Source organism: Erpetoichthys calabaricus, chromosome 1 (genome assembly GCF_900747795.2).
Source record: "Erpetoichthys calabaricus chromosome 1, fErpCal1.3, whole genome shotgun sequence".
NCBI classification, from domain to species: domain Eukaryota; kingdom Metazoa; phylum Chordata; class Cladistia; order Polypteriformes; family Polypteridae; genus Erpetoichthys; species Erpetoichthys calabaricus.
The window spans coordinates 182,380,009-182,396,938 of NC_041394.2; the positions used below are offsets into that span (position 1 = coordinate 182,380,009).

At 37.7% G+C, this 16,930-nt stretch overlaps 1 protein-coding gene across 1 annotated transcript in view; it reads left to right on the plus strand.

Annotated features, from left to right (window-relative positions):
• The first annotated feature begins 1,250 nt into the window (after nucleotides 1–1,250).
• The window catches only part of syvn1 (synovial apoptosis inhibitor 1, synoviolin), a 35,587-nt gene continuing 19,907 nt past the window's right edge, over nucleotides 1,251–16,930 (plus strand). The window contains exons 1-7 of the mRNA XM_028809518.2: nucleotides 1,251–1,842; nucleotides 5,881–6,024; nucleotides 9,314–9,406; nucleotides 9,521–9,673; nucleotides 12,141–12,189; nucleotides 12,453–12,556; nucleotides 14,883–15,009. Coding sequence (XP_028665351.1) covers nucleotides 5,893–6,024; nucleotides 9,314–9,406; nucleotides 9,521–9,673; nucleotides 12,141–12,189; nucleotides 12,453–12,556; nucleotides 14,883–15,009 — 658 coding nt within the window. The 5' untranslated portion in view covers nucleotides 1,251–1,842; nucleotides 5,881–5,892. The remainder of the gene's footprint in view (nucleotides 1,843–5,880; nucleotides 6,025–9,313; nucleotides 9,407–9,520; nucleotides 9,674–12,140; nucleotides 12,190–12,452; nucleotides 12,557–14,882; nucleotides 15,010–16,930) is intronic.

A 16,930-nucleotide genomic window follows, 5' to 3' on the forward strand; every position in this document is an offset into this window, starting at 1 on the left:
CGCTGCCATCTAGAGTGCTAGCGGAGTAACAAAACCCCCAGCAACATCTTCCCTTTTCAGTGAGCTGTCCGTTCATCCCTTTTTGTCCTTCTTTCTGGGTCTGATCCCCCCGCCTCCTCCCTGGCCAGGATGCCTATCTGCCTGTTAGAAATGTTCCACCCGGGTAAGGAACTATCCCCTCTTCTGGCTGGGATGCCCATCAAGCCCATGTGGCATCTACAGAGAGAGAGAGGTCTGATCGCAAGATTGCAATCAGACCTATGGATGTAATACTCTGATCTTCGCCCTTTCAAGTAAGCGAACCCGCCACCATGGCACAGTGTCTGAAGCTCTGCCTCAAGAGCTGACATCCAAGGTTCCATCCCTGCAAGGGGAAGCAAAGGTGTATACACCTGATGAGCCCAAATTACTCTTTGTTTTATTTGACAGGCATTGTATGGCATGTCTGTATACACTGAAACTGTCCAATATTTATTTATTTTTTAATCTAGACATACAGAAAGCTGTTTACAACTCTTCTGAAATGTCTAAATGGTAAATGATAATACCTTATAGTCCAATAGCATACTAGTGGAATGAAAGCCTGGAAACTATGCATATTCCAAACAGTAAAGGTTTTCTGCTTTTCTATAAAGGACAGGAGGATGTGGAAAAAGATGATCCGCTGTGGCAACCCCTAAAGACAGCAGCCGAAAGAAGAAGAAAAAGTAATCTGGATCTTTGTCAAACCGTTACTTTTTCGGGGAAAAAAATTTTGCAGTTCTACACAACACGGAATTTTAAAATTGTTATTTGCATATATACTGATTTAAATTCCATCTGACAATTTTCGTGTGCTTCAAGAAATAATGAAGCATACAACATATTTTGGCAAGACTCCATACCGAACATGGTTCTCTCACCTGTGTTCCTAAAATAATCACGAGCTGCCTAGCACCAGTTCTTACGCAAAAACATAACTTAAACGCCCTTAAGCAGGCAACACGTACACGTCTATCTTGTGTGGTTTTTTTTCTTCTACGCTCCAACTTTCACTATTCGTTGATTTCGTATCGGTACGCCTTTAGTGGACCCAAGCGATATTCTTGCGCTCTCTGATTGGACAATAGGACAAAACTTTGCCGAATCAATGGTACAGGATTTAAGAAAGAGAACGTTTTATTGGCTTGAAAGTTTCAATCCCTTTGATTGGTGTGTTTTGAGCGACCCTTTCCTACTACACCAATCACACGTGGACACGGACTTGTGAGTGGCTCTGTTAGAAGACGTGGAAAGAGGGGTGTTGAGCTCTGAAAAGTCAAGTGTTGTTTCAGTTGAATAAAACCCTGCTAGCTCGACGATGAAGAATAGTCTGTTTTTAACAATAAATTGCATATCAGGACTTTAATGTTAGGGTGAAATTGCAAATACTTTCTGCTTACAAATGATGTGTTAGTTGGTGCCTGCCGACGAGTCTACGTGTCGCACTAAGAGGGGTGTGCTTATTTGGATAAGATCGATATGTACGACTGTGATGGAGTATTTCCCCCTTTCCATTAACTTATTTTCCACATTTAGTTATTATTTCGAACCAAACCTTTGACTGTCATGATTTAGTAAAGCAAGCAGCAGTTTGTCGGCAAAACAAGTTGGTTGGAGCCAAACCGGAAGTGAGGTGTTCCTCTCCAGGATAAACAGCTGGGAAGAAAAAAGCAAGAGTATCTGATCCAGTGAAACCAGTTGGAGCCCGGTTTTTCTTTCTTTCTTTCTTTCTTCTTTTTTTGTTTATTTTCTTTTTTCACCCGGACGAGTCCAGCTCTTATTGACTGGCAAGCAGAGACTGATCTTTCTGGGCCAACTGTGGTAAGTAACTGACCAGTTTGAATGTCTTTGGGGCGCCAGTGTTGGGTCGAATTGTGGTGCAGTACACTGACGTCCAGGGGTTGTTTCTTTTGGGTAACCCAGGATGGAAAACAAGGACACCACCAGATCCAAGATGCCACGTTTAAGGAAAATGTTGTCAGCTAACGTTCTGTCGTTTCGTCAAACGAATAAAAGAAGTGTGCGAACAGATTCGTGAAAACCGTATGGTGAAAGGGGTGTGTGCTTATGCGTGTAATCCCGAGTGAAGATCGATTTTCTTTGGATTATTTGAATTTTTTTTCCCATATCTGAAAAGTTGCCGTCAATGCCAGTCCTGAAAAATGTATTGTCAGAAAAAGTCTTAACTGTACGATTGCACATACACCCCGCTGCATCACACTTGCCCTTGTTTCTACACCAGCTTGTAGCTTCGGTCAATCCTGCCTATTTTTGCAGCCTTTAGCATAAGGATTATTAATCTAGACGTTTTGACACGAAGATCGTTCCCCGTGATGCAAGATGTTAAAAGCCATGAGATGTTAAAAATCATCAAGTTCTAGAGACTCTATTAAGGAAAAACTGTTATTTACTCAGGTCTTGTGCATAAAAGTGGTTTCATAAATGTGTCTGGGTTCAGTTCTGTTAATCTGTACTTGACGTAGATTCCTAAATATCTTTTACGAACTTCTCAACTACTGACTAATCAAATGGACTTGACCGAGTGAACAGTCATTTCTTAGATAGTATGTTTTTCTGATCACAATGAATATTGCATTGTTTCCAGAATTGGGAAGATACTGGTTAAAGCTTAAAGTGGTACAGATACACTGCTTGACGTATAGGCAATGAACAGTATTTTACAAGTTTAGAGAGTCTTGAACTGTATTGAAGTGATTTAAAAGAAAAATGGCATGCTAAACAAATTAGATATATTTTATCTTTTTTTTCAAGTTTATACTTTTAAAATGACGGGCATTTCAAGACTTTTCGATTGACTATGATTGCAGAAGAGATCATCTCAGAATCCTGCAGTCTCCTTGGGCAATGAAGACCTTAAATTTCCTCTTCTGTCTGAGGAAACAACCATTAGGTGCTGGTTTACTTGCCATTCTTTAACTCTCCTCGTCATTGTTTGGCTGTCGTCTTCTTCTTTTGGCTGCTCCAGTTAGGGTTGTTAAATTGGCTGATATTTTACATTTGTTATTTTCAGTTAACTTCATAAAATTTACAAGAGATGGTTACATTTATATAGTGCTTTTATAGACACTCAAATTGCTTTACATAGATAATGAAGAAGCACTTCAACCATCAACGTGTAGCATCCACCTGAATGAAGAAACAGCAGCCATATTTTATGACCATACACCCGCCAAATATTAGCTATTAGGTGGCTAAAGGGTGAGGATGATGGTTAGCCATTTAGAGGCAGGGGATGATTATGGGGCCAGAATGGACAAGGCCGAGATGGGCAGCCTATTAATGACACAGAGAGCAGGACCTTGGTTTTACATCTCATCCGGAGGATGGCACGATGCAATTATATACTGTCTCTCCTTATTGCATAAGTGTGCTGTACTTATGTTGTCCAAGTTCTCTTTAGTGCCTGAGACCTGAAGATAGATGCTCCTCAGTCTTGTTTGTTAGCTGGATCATTTTGCTGCTTTCAGTATAAGCAGTGCCATAGTAAAGATCACCATTGTTAAGTCCAAGGCTGTGATTTGATTGAGACTGAGTCATTGTTTGGCTCAAGTGAGAGTTGAAACCAGGTCAAGACCAGGCCCAAATGATTGCAGAACACAGTCACAGTAAAGTAAGTGAGAGAAAAAGAGTCCTGTTAGAAACCGAGCCTTAATTAAAATTTAACTAGTTTCAGTCCATTCTGCTACTGGTATACCAGTAATATTATGTATTGAGGCAGATAAAAAAAAAAAAAAAAAAAACCCAGATAAGTAAAACTTTGTAGAACACCCTACCCATTTTAACATTTTAGGCACTGTTTTGGTCAAATGAAATGCGGAAGCTGCATAAACTCAACTTTATCAAAGAATTAAGCTTACTTTTCAAACATTTCCCATAGATTTAGTGTGTATGTGAATATCACGGCCTTAAAATGGCAGTATTCTTCAGCATCCTCTACTGTAATATAGAAGTCATTGAAGATTCATGGGGAAAATTGCAGTCTTGATCCTGTACATTTTTGTTGGGATCTCAAGGTATTCTCAAATATTAAAAACTCTTTCAACTGGAATTGACAATGCTGGGACAGATGGCACTTTAAGAGCAAGAGCATGCACTGTGAATATTTGTTTATGTTCTTAAACAGAAGACAATGGTGCCCAGCTCTGTAGGACAGCTTTGAATATCATCAAAGTACCGTATTTAATTTCCTGATGACACTTGCATAAGTGGGACTGCTGTGCTTTTTCTTATGAGCTTCAAGCAGAATATGAAGTCAACTTTCTGTGTTTCTGATGGAAGAAAGAATATATACAAATACATATTTATGATACACATCGATTACTAATAACTTTTTTAAGTAGCGGGTAAGTAAACTCAAATGTGAATATAAGTTACTTTTCAATAAAACACAATAACCCGTCCGTGACTTCTGAACTTCTGCAATTAATCTCTTTATCAGAAGAGCACGTGCAGTTGGTCCTCACATTCACGTTGACTGGCCCAGCTCATTCCAAACTGAGGGTCCAGTTTGCCAGTACTATGTGGTCCGTCAAGTTTGTGGTCCTCAACCATGGGCGGTGAAATTAAGATGACAGAGTTTTTGTTAGAAAAATGACCAGCTATCCCTTCATGAATCCACTTGAATTAATTGTATTCAAGTCAAACCCTGTTTGAACAACCATGCAGATTGTGACTCTCTTATCTCTGTTAATTTTGTTGCCTGTGCAAAGGCTCAAAGTGCAGAACTGCCAACTTGAACCACTCTCTTAATATGGGCAACATTCTTAAATTTTAACAGAGCACGTCTCTAATACAGCAGTCTGATTCAGTTCTCTGACCGTGTGTATTTGTTTCAATTCTTAGTTCCATTGTTTTACGTTGGCCACTGGAATAGTTTTGCCAGTATCAGAGTAACAACACTGCCTAAAACTGATCTTTAAAATTGTCCTGCTGTGTAGCAGAGTTGCACGTTTTGACACGTTTTACAACCACAGTGCCCTTACAGTGAAAAAGTTTCATTACCTAGGATTTGAATTGCATTAACTGGTATACTTGTCAATAGCTTTTGCAAGGCTTTCATGATTTTACACATGTGTTCAAAATTTGTCTGCAGAGTTCCTGCTATGTAGCTATAGTGGCTCGCTCCAAGGATAACGTGATCTTATATATGAACTTGTTTAAAACTTCTTGTATTCATTAATCTGTGAATTTCAAATTAACCAGCATTGCATGTTGTTCAATGAGTTCAATTACTCTCAACATTTGTTCCTTAAAAATTTTAAAAAACAATTCTTTTTCAGTAAGATGTAATTTGTGTGAGTGGCAATAATTGACCTGCTTCCCGGCAAGTATGTTTTAATCTTTGTATCTCCCACCCATTTATTATAACAAGAAAAAAAAAATGAGGACAACAGATATTTGAATGTAAATAATCATAGCAAAGTTTATTAATATTTGGCAGTATTCAACAGTTGTTTAACTCCAGAATTAATGAACATTTGTATGTTTTACCTTTCATTCTTCTTGTATTTTATTAGCCTGATGGGGCTTGTGTTTTAAATGTGTTTTAAACTAGACATCCCAATTGCATTCCCTAAGATTTGAACAGACTGGTAATACAGCATATATCATTTAACATTAAAAAAATTAGAATGGTTTGTTTTAAGTTGATCAGTCCCAATGAAAGGTCCTATGTGGTGCCCAAGTGTGGTTAATGTAATTGAGTTGTTAGAACAATACACCAACAAGTAGTCAGTTCTTTTAGGAAAAGGTTGTTGTAGTTTATCGGTGAATCATGCTAAGCTGTCTTGCTTCCTTACTCCCTCTCTCTCTCTTTGGGTCTCTTCTTTACCTTTGCAGAGTTGGCGTGCAATGGTTCGAACCATGGTCGTCACAGCCACCAGCCTGGCTCTCACCACTGCTGTGGTGGCACATGCCTACTACCTAAAGCATCAGTTTTACCCTACTGTTGTATACCTTACAAAGTCTAGTCCTAGCATGGCGGTAAGTGTTAAAAACATAAGTAAATATGGCTTAAGTGATTTGATTGCATGGTTAAAGTTCTCAATGTTACAGTAGCTAACACCTCTGGATAATGTTTAAGCCTGGTGCATCTTTTAAAGTTGTGACATTGTCGAAATTAACAGATTTAGTGTATTATGCTTATATTTAAATGTGCTTGTGATTTAAATTAACAATTAATATTGATGTACTTATCATTTGAGCTGACAATGAAACAAATATGTCTAACATTTAAAAAGATTTTAAAAACATTGATTCGATTAAGAAATGTGCAGGCCATAACCTACATGAAGCACACACACAAAAATTGTCTTTTTATTGGCAAGCCAGTTTTAGTATTAGTGACTTCATATAGGATTTCATTCTGTGTAGTTTAATTTGTGTGTGTGTGTCATGGAGTGATGGTAGCAGCTGTCCTTCTCTTTAGCTCAGCATAGGGTGTGTAGAACATATTTGTTTGTACTGCTGTCTGTCACCTACATACAGTAAATGGATTTAGCTTAGATAGCACACTACTTAATACTTTTAAGATAACATCAAGCAGAGTTTTGAAAGTCCCTGAAGTCCTACCACACTACTTGTATCTTATTCCAAGTGTCTATTGTTCTCTATGTAAAGAAATACTTCCTAATGTTTGTACAGAATTTACCCTTAACAAGTTTCCAACTGTGCCCCGTGTTCTTTTTGAACTCATTTTAAAATAAGTCTCAATCCACTGTACTAATTCCCTTCATAATTTTAAAAACTTCAGTCATGTCTCCTCTTAATCTTCTATTGCTTAAACTCAAAAGGCTTCACTCTTTTAATTTTTCTTCATAATTCATCCCCTGTAGCCCTGGAATCAGCCTAGTTGCTCTTCTCTGGACCTTTTCTAGTGCTTCTGTTTCCTTTTTGTTGCCTGGAGACCACAACTGTATGCATTATTCCAGATGTGGCCTCACCTTTGCATTATAAAGCTTGAGCATAACCTCTTTGGGCTTGTACTCCACACATCGTGCTATGTATGCTGTCCATGTCCCTCTGCAATGATTCAATATATTCTTTATTATATGCCAATCCACCTAGCTTTGTATCATCTGCAGACTTAACCAGCTTGTTACTTTTATTTCTATGCTACATCATTTATTTATATATGTTAAAAGTGGCAGCGGCCCTAGCACTGACCCCAGTGGAGCAGCACTCTTAACATCCACCAATTTTGATAATATTCCTCGTACCATAAATCTCTGCTTCCTCTGTCTAAGCCAATTTTGCATCCATGTACAAAAAATACTCTGAACTCCCACTTCTTTTAGTTTGATGCCCAACCTCTCATGTGGCACCTTATCAAATACTTTCTGAAAGTCTAGGTAAATAATATCATATGCTCAACTTTGATCATATCCTTCTGTTGCTTCCTTATCGAATTCCAGCATGTTAGTAAAACATGACCTCCCTCTTCTGAACCCATGCTTGACTGTTCAGAAAAACCCCTGTTCTAGCCATGTGTCTTATTCTTAATTCCTTCCATTAATTTACCTGTGATACATATTAAGCTAACTGGCACTTAGTTGCTTGGATCTGCCCAGTCACCCCTTTTATATACAGTAATATCTTAGTATATATCTTAATATGCCATCTTAGTCTTTTGTAATTTCCCCTGTGTACAGTGACCTTTTTAAAAAATAAATAAATAAATAATGCGTCAAGGTTTTATATGTGTACTCACTTACCTCCTTAATAGTTTTAGGGTAAATATTATCTGGTTCGTGTGATTTTGTGTGATTTTAGCCTATTTATTCTAAGCAATTTCTAATTCACTCACAACCTCCTTAGTAGTCCTTTTTACTGGTGGTAGGTTATTAATTTCCTCACACGTGGAGGAGGAGGAGGTTGGGAGCATGAATATATATTCTTTAACTGCCTTTTAGCCTCCCAAATAACCTCCTTAATGGTTGCCTTCTTGTTCTCATATTCTGTACTACTCACATTAGAGTTATTAGACTTATATGCTTTATACAACTTTTTTTTTTCCTTTGCAGCTTCTTTTTCAACTCTTTATTAATGCAATGCATAGCTTTTTTTTAATTTCCTACAAATTCTAAATTTAGGTATGTTAAACATTTTTAAACCTGTTCCACTGTTCCTTGACTGTCTTCATACTTAAAAGCTTATCCCCAGTCTGTCTTCATGTTCACAAAACTTGCCCTACCAAAGTTAAACTCAACAGTTGTAGTCGTCCGCACTTTTCCAAATCACTGAGAACTGTATTATATTATGGGGACTTGACCCTAGTGGTTCAGTCACCTCTACACCCTCAATTCTATCCTGATTACTGTAAAATACTAAATTCAGACAGGCTCCACCCCGTGTTGATGCTTTAACATACTGTGTTAAAAACAATCACTGATTACGTCTAAAAACTCCTGATCTTTTCCTCCACTGAACAGAAGTGTATTGTGTTTCAAAAATTACTTAAAAACATACTCCTTCCAATTAGAAATCATTCACATTTTTAAATTCTGCTACTTTCTAACCCCCCGGAAGAACTGATAAGTTGACAAGTGAGTGAATATAAATGAGTGGTCTGTGGTTTAGTGCATGTGCATTTCCTTCCTATTTTTACTCGGCTGTAATTTCATTTGAAGTATTTGCATTTGTCTTGAACAGGTGCATAGGTTTGAATTCAAAGGTTGTATTTTCTCTAATTCAACATTCTGAAATCCATATAATCCAATTCAGCATCATAGGGTACCGTGACTTGGTACACGGTAGGACAGTCCTACCATATAGCCAGTTATTAATTGCCAGTCAACCTTATAATTATGTGTAAGCATGTGTTCAAGGATGTGAGAGGAAAGTCCACACAGACATGAGTACATTGTGTAAAGTCTATACTGGCAACTAAGCAGCATAGGATTCAAATTTGGAAACTAGATCTGTGCAGCAGCAGTGGTAACCACAGCACCACCATACTCCCTTTTTTCAGTAACATTTACTACAGAAATTGATGTGATGGATGTATAGACTGATTTTGTAATACCTGATGAATAACTTTTCACCATAAATTTTGAATACCGCCTTTTCAAATAAAGATTGCAGGTGATAGACCCTTTTTTAATGTGGATTGTCTCAACTCTGGGTTTATGTTTACTACTGAAAATATGCTGTTTCAAGTATTGCACTTTTTATATACATTTGATACTAAGCTTTAGGAAGGGACACTTGTTCATTTAAAGTTAGCTGCCAACAGTTTGATACGATTTGCACTTTTTTACTTCTTTTTTTGCAGGTTTTATATATCCAAGCATTTGTACTGGTATTTCTTCTAGGAAAGTTTATGCGAAAAGTATTTTTTGGGCAGCTACGTGCTGCTGAGTTAGAGGTAAGAAGCCAGTGCCTGATCGTCACTGGTCATTTCTGCATTTTTAAATCTACTCTGTGATGTACTGAGCCTTCATGAAATCATTAACTTATGTATTCAATTTTCTCTCAACAGCATCTTATTGAGCGTTCTTGGTATGCTGTGACTGAGACCTGTCTGGCCTTCACTGTCTTCAGGGATGACTTCTCTCCCCGATTCGTTGCACTGTTTACGCTCCTTCTCTTCCTAAAATGTTTTCACTGGCTAGCTGAAGATCGTGTTGATTTTGTGAGTTTTATTCAGTGTGCAAAGAGACATTTGATTTGCTCAACCTGTTAAATATCCTCTAGTTCCTACACAATGGTGGGGTGTCTGGAATATTACACATGACCAATTGTACATTTATTTTGATAAAGCTGTTAGTATTTAGTTAAGTTTGTGACAATACAGCACCAGCTCTTTAAATTTCTATATAAATTTTAGTTGGTGGTAGAGCAGCTCATTATCCCAAAATGACCAATAATAAATCCTTTAGAATCCCCAAATGATAAATCATAAATTTAAAAATGAAATATACTAAATAAACAAAAATTGACAATGTATGTTACTTCAGTTCAAAAACTAGTAGTAAACACAAACAACAATTTACAGTGCTTTAGATTGCCTGGGTTCCCATAAAGTATGCCTTTGATACAGTAACATTTTGATAAAGTAAAATGGAACTGTGTTATTTTAGTTTATCCATCAGAGGGCATCTGCAGCTTCAAATGGTCTAAATTAGTGGTTCCCAAACTCGGTCCTGGGGAACCCCTGGGACTGCAGGTTTTTGTTCCAACAAACTTCTGCTTTTAATTGGGCGCCCAATTAAGTCAGCTCTTAATTTCCAGTTTCTGTGTTTTGGGGTCAATAAAGAAATTACAAAAGTAAGTGTGTTCATACATTTTAATACAAATAAAGCAGTTATATGAGGATGATGTATTTTTTTTTTCTCATTTATTTTCACCCTGATTTCCATTCTGCCTCATCAATATTGACCGACTAGCAGGTCTAACACTAACACTGATGTATTTGCAGTCTCCTCATTTAGTGTTGTTCACCCAGGTGTCTGATTTGGTTGGTTTTAGTCACTATTAGGATGCAGTAAGGGTAGCAGACTACACATAATAAGGGAAAAATAACAGCAAAGAAGAGTTATGCATTTAAAACTATAGCAAAATATAGAAATACTGTACAGTGGAACCTCGGTTTACGAGCATAATTCATTCTGGAAACGTGCTCGTAGTCCAAAGCACTCGTATATCAAAGTGAATTTCCCCATAAGAAATAATGGAAACTCAGATGATTTGTTCCACAACCCAAAACTATTCATATAAAAATGATTAATACAAAATATAAAGTAAAAATACATAAAACAAATTAACCTGCACTTCACCTTTGAAAAGAATCATGGCTAGTGTGAGTGAGTTTCTAAACTCTTGTGGGATTGCACCCAACGGGACAACACGCGGAAGAGCATCCCAAAGCAATTGGAGTCTCCCAGTGCTGTAGCAGTTCGCCGTAAAACCGAATCCGAAAAGATCGCGGACATGCTATAAGCGCCTGCCGTCGATGGGTGATACAAGGAGCATTATAAATGCTCAGGGCCCTGCTTGACTGCTGTGTCTGTGTATAGAAGAGTGTCAGATCCCGCTACAATAAATAACCGCGCTGTTGCTGTTTCAAGCTGAATAAAGCTGGTGTTGCTAAAGTACTGAGACTCAGCTTCGTGTTTTAGGGTGCAAGACGGGGACTCGCACGTCACAGCACGCACACACACACACACACGCGCACACACAGTCACAATGCTAATGCTGCAGTAAACCGTGTACGCTCGTATGGATGTTGACTATATGAGTGAGGAACGCCGACTCAGACAGAGAATAGGAGACGATTGCCCACAATCCCGCAGTGAGAGAGAGAGAGACAGAAGAACCATCAGCTCAGTTGTGATCACATGACGCTCAGCTGACAAAGCGTATACATACTACTCGTACTGCAAGACCTCGCTCGTTTATCAAGTCAAAATTTATTAAACATTTTTGCTTGTCTTGCAAAACACTCGTAAACCAAGTTACTCGCAAACCGAGGTTCCACTGTATTTCTAAACATCTTATAATGTAAAATTCATACTGCTGTGCTTTTCTGAATGCAGAATAAGAGATTTGAAAAACAGACCAGCTAACTAAATGAGATCAGTTTTATCATTATTGTGAATCTGGTTGGAACAAAAACCCGCAGCCATAGTGGGTCCCCAGGACTGAGTTTGGGAACCAGTGGTCTAAATGCACCAAATAATCTGGCAATTTTAGACCATTTATTGATTTTTATGTGGGTGAACACGGGCCTTCTACTGGAAAAAAAGCATTTTGATTGTTGAAGGGATGATATAATGCTTTGAATGCAAGAGAGTGGTAAGAAACATCTATTCAGACAAAACTACTGTCCCCTTGCATTGCAATTATTTAAACTGGGGTAATCACACTTAGTTTATGGTGTTTGGTGGAGATTAGGCTGTTTATTTATATTAAACCAATTTGAGCAGTTTCTTTTTTGACTTTTCATAAGGAAGTTTACATTTTTACTACATTCTTAATTATCATAGCACTGGAGAGTGGCAACATGTTGATTTAGTAAATCTTCTTCCTCTACATCTTTTCCCCCTTCAATGTGGGATTGATTGATTTATTAAATCTGTTTTCTGTAATTTACCTTTTAGATGGAGAGGAGTCCTAATATTTCCTGGCTGTTTCATTTCCGTGTCCTGTGTAAGTACGAATTTTGCACAGATATTAGAATGTGTTGTTTCCTGATGATCTTGAATCAAGAGTCAGTCAATAGGTGGAAACCTTGGTCTTGAAAAAAGTTATCCTTATTGTTTAAAGCAGCTGTTTTAGCATAGGTACTGGCAGTTCAGGAAGTAATTTGCTTAAGGTCTATACTTAGCAGTCCCTTCAGATTTAAGAACCATAATAAGTGTTATGGTTGTGTACACGGCCTATGTTTCATTTTTGTTTTTCCTTTCTTGTAGCTTTAATGATACTGCTGGGCACACTTGATTTCCTGTTCGTTAACCATGCCTGCCACAGCATCATCACCCGTGGGGCATCAGTACAGTTGGTGTTTGGTTTTGAGGTAAATATAGCTATTAACCACATTTAAACTCTTTATGTAATAAGTTCAGTTGTGCCTTTTATAGGTTGTAATGGATGCAACAATTAAAAGTGAAATTAGGAAACTCTAAATGGAAGTTGAAAAACAATAATGCAAATGATAGCCCTATTATTTTAGCTGTTAAACTGTCAAAGAGGTAAATAAAATTAAGGAGAGTAAGTATTAAGTTAAATCTATGAAGAAGAAAATGACAAATAGTTTTAAATGATATTTTTATTAAGTTTTCCTCTGCAAAATTTCTAAACCGTACTAGTGACTATTTATATTTTACTTTATCATCATTCATGGTAAAGTAAAATTTTTATATATAAAAATACAAGGTGAGCCTGTATAGAGGTAGAGGCAGGGTTGGGGTGAGGGTCCTTTTGATAGGCGATCCTTTGTAGTTTTCAGTCGGCAACATGCCTTTGTCCGGTTTGCACTGTGCCTTTGCTGTCGAAGCGTTCTTCAAAAACAACGAATCCATCATTACTATGCAACGCACATTCCGAGCACACTTCAACATTCCTATGTAATCTTACTTGAAAGATGTAAAGGTATTAATTATAAAGTCAAGTCATTTAACGTATTCGGTTTCATTCTTCATATTATGTGGGAATAACAGCACTGGAGAATGCCCATAGAAGATTGCAGTTACTATACTGAGAAAAATTAGCTGTGAGGAAAGATTTAAGTAGTGATTGTAAATGCTTAAAATTATTAGGGGAGTAATACAGTTAGTACCAGCTGTTAAGTTGTAATTGTAATTTTGTTCTTCAACAAGAAGCAAACTCTAATGGAAGGAATTTAAGGGTAATAATCACAATGTTAGAGGCTAATTTCTTATAGAATATTGGATATGTACAGTTAGGTGCATAAATATTTGGACAGAGACAACTTTTTTCTAATTTTGGTTCTGTACATTACCACAATGAATTTTAAATGAAACAACTCAGATGCAGTTGAAGTGCAGACTTTTCAGCTTTAATTCAGTGGGGTGAACAAAACGATTGCATAAAAATGTGAGGCATCTAAAGCATTTTTTAACACAATCCTTTCATTTCAGGGGCTCAAAAGTAATTGGACAAATTTAATAACTGGAAATAAAATGTTCATTTCTAATACTTGGTTGAAAACCCTTTGCTGGCAATGACAGCCTGAAGTCTTGAACTCATGGACATCACCAGATGCTGGGTTTCCTCCTTTTTAATGCTCTGCCAGGCCTTTACTGCAGCGGCTTTCAGTTGCTGTTTGTTTGTGGGCCTTTCTGTCTGAAATTTAGTCTTCAACAAGTGAAATGCATGCTCAATTGGGTTAAGATCAGGTGACTGACTGACTTGGCCATTCAAGAATTTTCCACTTCTTTGCTTTAATAAACTCCTGGGTTGCTTTGGCTGTATGTTTTGGGTCATTGTCCATCTGTATCATGAAACGCCGCCCAATCAATTTGACTCCATTTAGCTGGATTTGAGCAGACAGTGTCTCTGAACACCTCAGAATTCATTTGGCTGCTTCTGTCCTGTGTCACATCATCAATAAATACTAGTGTCCCAGTGCCACTGGCAGCCATGCACGTCCAAGCCATCACACTGCCTCCACTGTGTTTTACAGATGATGTGGTATGCTTTGGATAATGAGCTGTTCCACGCCTTCTCCATACTTTTTTCTTGGATTGTTTTTTTCTGTTTTTGCAGCTTGAGGATGGCTTCTTTCACCTGCATGGAGAGCTCCTTTGACTGCATGTTGTCTGTTCACAGCAAAATCTTCCACATGCAAGCACCACACCTCAAATCAACTCCAGGCCTTTTATCTGCTTAATTGATAATGACATAACGACGGACTTGCCCACACTTGCCCATGAAATAGCCTTTGAGTCAATTGTCCGATTACTTTTGAGGCCCTGAAATGAAGGGATTGTGTTAAAAATTGCTTTAGTTGCCTCACATTTTTATGCAATCGTTTTGTTCACCCCACTGAATTAAAGCTGAAAGTCTGCACTTCAACTGCATCTGAGTTGATTCATTTAAAATTCATTGTGGTAATGTACAGAACCAAAATTAGAAAAAAGTTGTCTCTGTCCAAATATTTATGGACCTAACTATATTAAATTATTTAGCATGTAGTGTAGTTGAGAGCAATAGCTTGAGGACCTTAAGTTCTTGGATATAAAATAAATGTGAAGTAAATAAAAAGTGATAGGAATGGCCATTCAGTCCAATCTGCATGTTTAATGTAATATCTTTAACATGAGTATTTGTATATTCCTTATTAATTTTTTTTCTCTCCACTTCCTTCTCAATTCCAATAGTATGCAATCCTAATGACTATGGTTTTGACAACGTTCATTAAGTACATCCTACACTCCATAGATCTGCAAAATGAAAATCCTTGGGACAATAAAGCTGTTTATATGCTGTACACTGAGCTTTTCACAGGTAATATGCAGGCTTTCTTGGTTAGTTTCACTTTTACAAGATGACAGAGCCTCCAATTTTTTTTACTCACTTCTGCATGTTTTTCTTTTGAGAGGTTTCTTTAAGTTTTTATATTTGTTTGCTGAACTTTACTTACACTTAATGCAGACTTCTTCTTTGCTCAAAGCGCAATGGCACCTTCTGAATATTTTATGAAACTTCTGTCATTAAGTGCCAGATTGAATGTTTAAAACAGGGTAGCTGTCAAGACAAAATTATTTTTAATATAATGTAATTGACTATTTTTTCCTCTATTATTGTGCATTTTTCATTCAGGAATGGTCTGAAGAACATATTCCTACCCCTGATTGTGTCTTTCTTTTTCCCAAGTTAATTGATAGGGTGAATGAGCACCATTAAACCACAGGAATACCTGCCAAAATCTATTGCTTATCATCATTGCTAGTAGTAGGTAGCTGAAGACTTCCACAAAAAAAAGGCAGCACTAAGTGCGTGTGCGTGTGCGTGTGCGTGTGTGTGTGTGTGTGTGTATAATGTATTTTTGAAGGCTGTATGTACTTGTGCATGCCTTGTTTATTGGTGTTATAGCAATGGTTGGGCCAAGCCAAGTTTTTGCGTTGCATTTGATACTGCCAGGATTGTCTCTGGCTTTATGTGCCCCTAAATTTAAATATGTATTTGTATTTGTATGTCTATATTTTAAGTAACATAAACCTATGATCATTTGCTTATTTCATTTGCAAAAATGGAAGAACTGCTATTTAATGAGTGTGCATATACAGTGATCCCTCGCTATATCGCGCTTCGCCTTTCGCGGTTTCACTCCATCGCGGATTTTATATGTAAGCATATTTAAATATATATCGCGGATTTTTCGCTGCTTCGCGGGTTTCTGCGGACAATGGGTCTTTTAATTTCTGGTACATGCTTCCTCAGTTGGTTTGCCCAGTTGATTTCATACAAGGGACGCTATTGGCAGATGGCTGAGAAGCTACCCAACTTACTTTCTCTCTCTCTCTCTCGCGCGCTGACGTAGGGGGGTGTGAGCAGGGGGGCTGTTCGTACACCTAGACGATAGGGACGTTTCTACCTTCTGTGTGCAGCTGCTTCCTGAAGGACATGCTGCACGGTGCTTCGCATACTTAAAAGCTCAAAGGGCACGTATTGATTTTTGACTTTGTTTTACTCTGGCTCTCTCTCTCTATTTCTTCTCCTGACGGAGGGGGTGTGAGCTGCTGCCTTCAACAGCTTTGTGCCTTGGTGCTTCGCATACTTAAAAGCAAACAGCCCTATTGATTTGTTTGCTTTACTCTCTGTCTTTCTGACAGGCTTTGCTCCTGACGCGCACTCCTTTGAAGAGGAAAATATGTTTGCATTCTTTTAATTGTGAGACGGAACTGTCATCTCTGTCTTGTCATGGAGCACAGTTTAAACTTTTGAAAAAGAGACAAATGTTTGTTTGCAGTGTTTGAATAACGTTCCTGTCTCTCTACAACCTCCTGTGTTTCTGCGCAAATCTGTGACCCAAGCATGACAATATAAAAATAACCATATAAACATATGGTTTCTACTTCACGGATTTTCTTATTTCGCGGGTGGCTCTGGAACGCAACCCCCGCGATGGAGGAGGGATTACTGTATATTCAAATGAAAAAGTAGTATAGGCAGATGCCCCACTCCTGTTATATTCCCAGTAAAGTTCAAAACTTAAAATGGTGTACAAAAGGGCCTTATTCTGTTTAAAATGTTTTGAAAAGGAGATTTTATATATGTGTGTGTATGTATGTATGTATGTATGTATGTGTGTGTGTGTGTGTGTGTGTGTATGTGTGTGTGTGTGTGTGTATATATATATATATATATATATATATATATATATATATATGGACAGCCAGTTTTTCACATTTGATTTAATTTCATA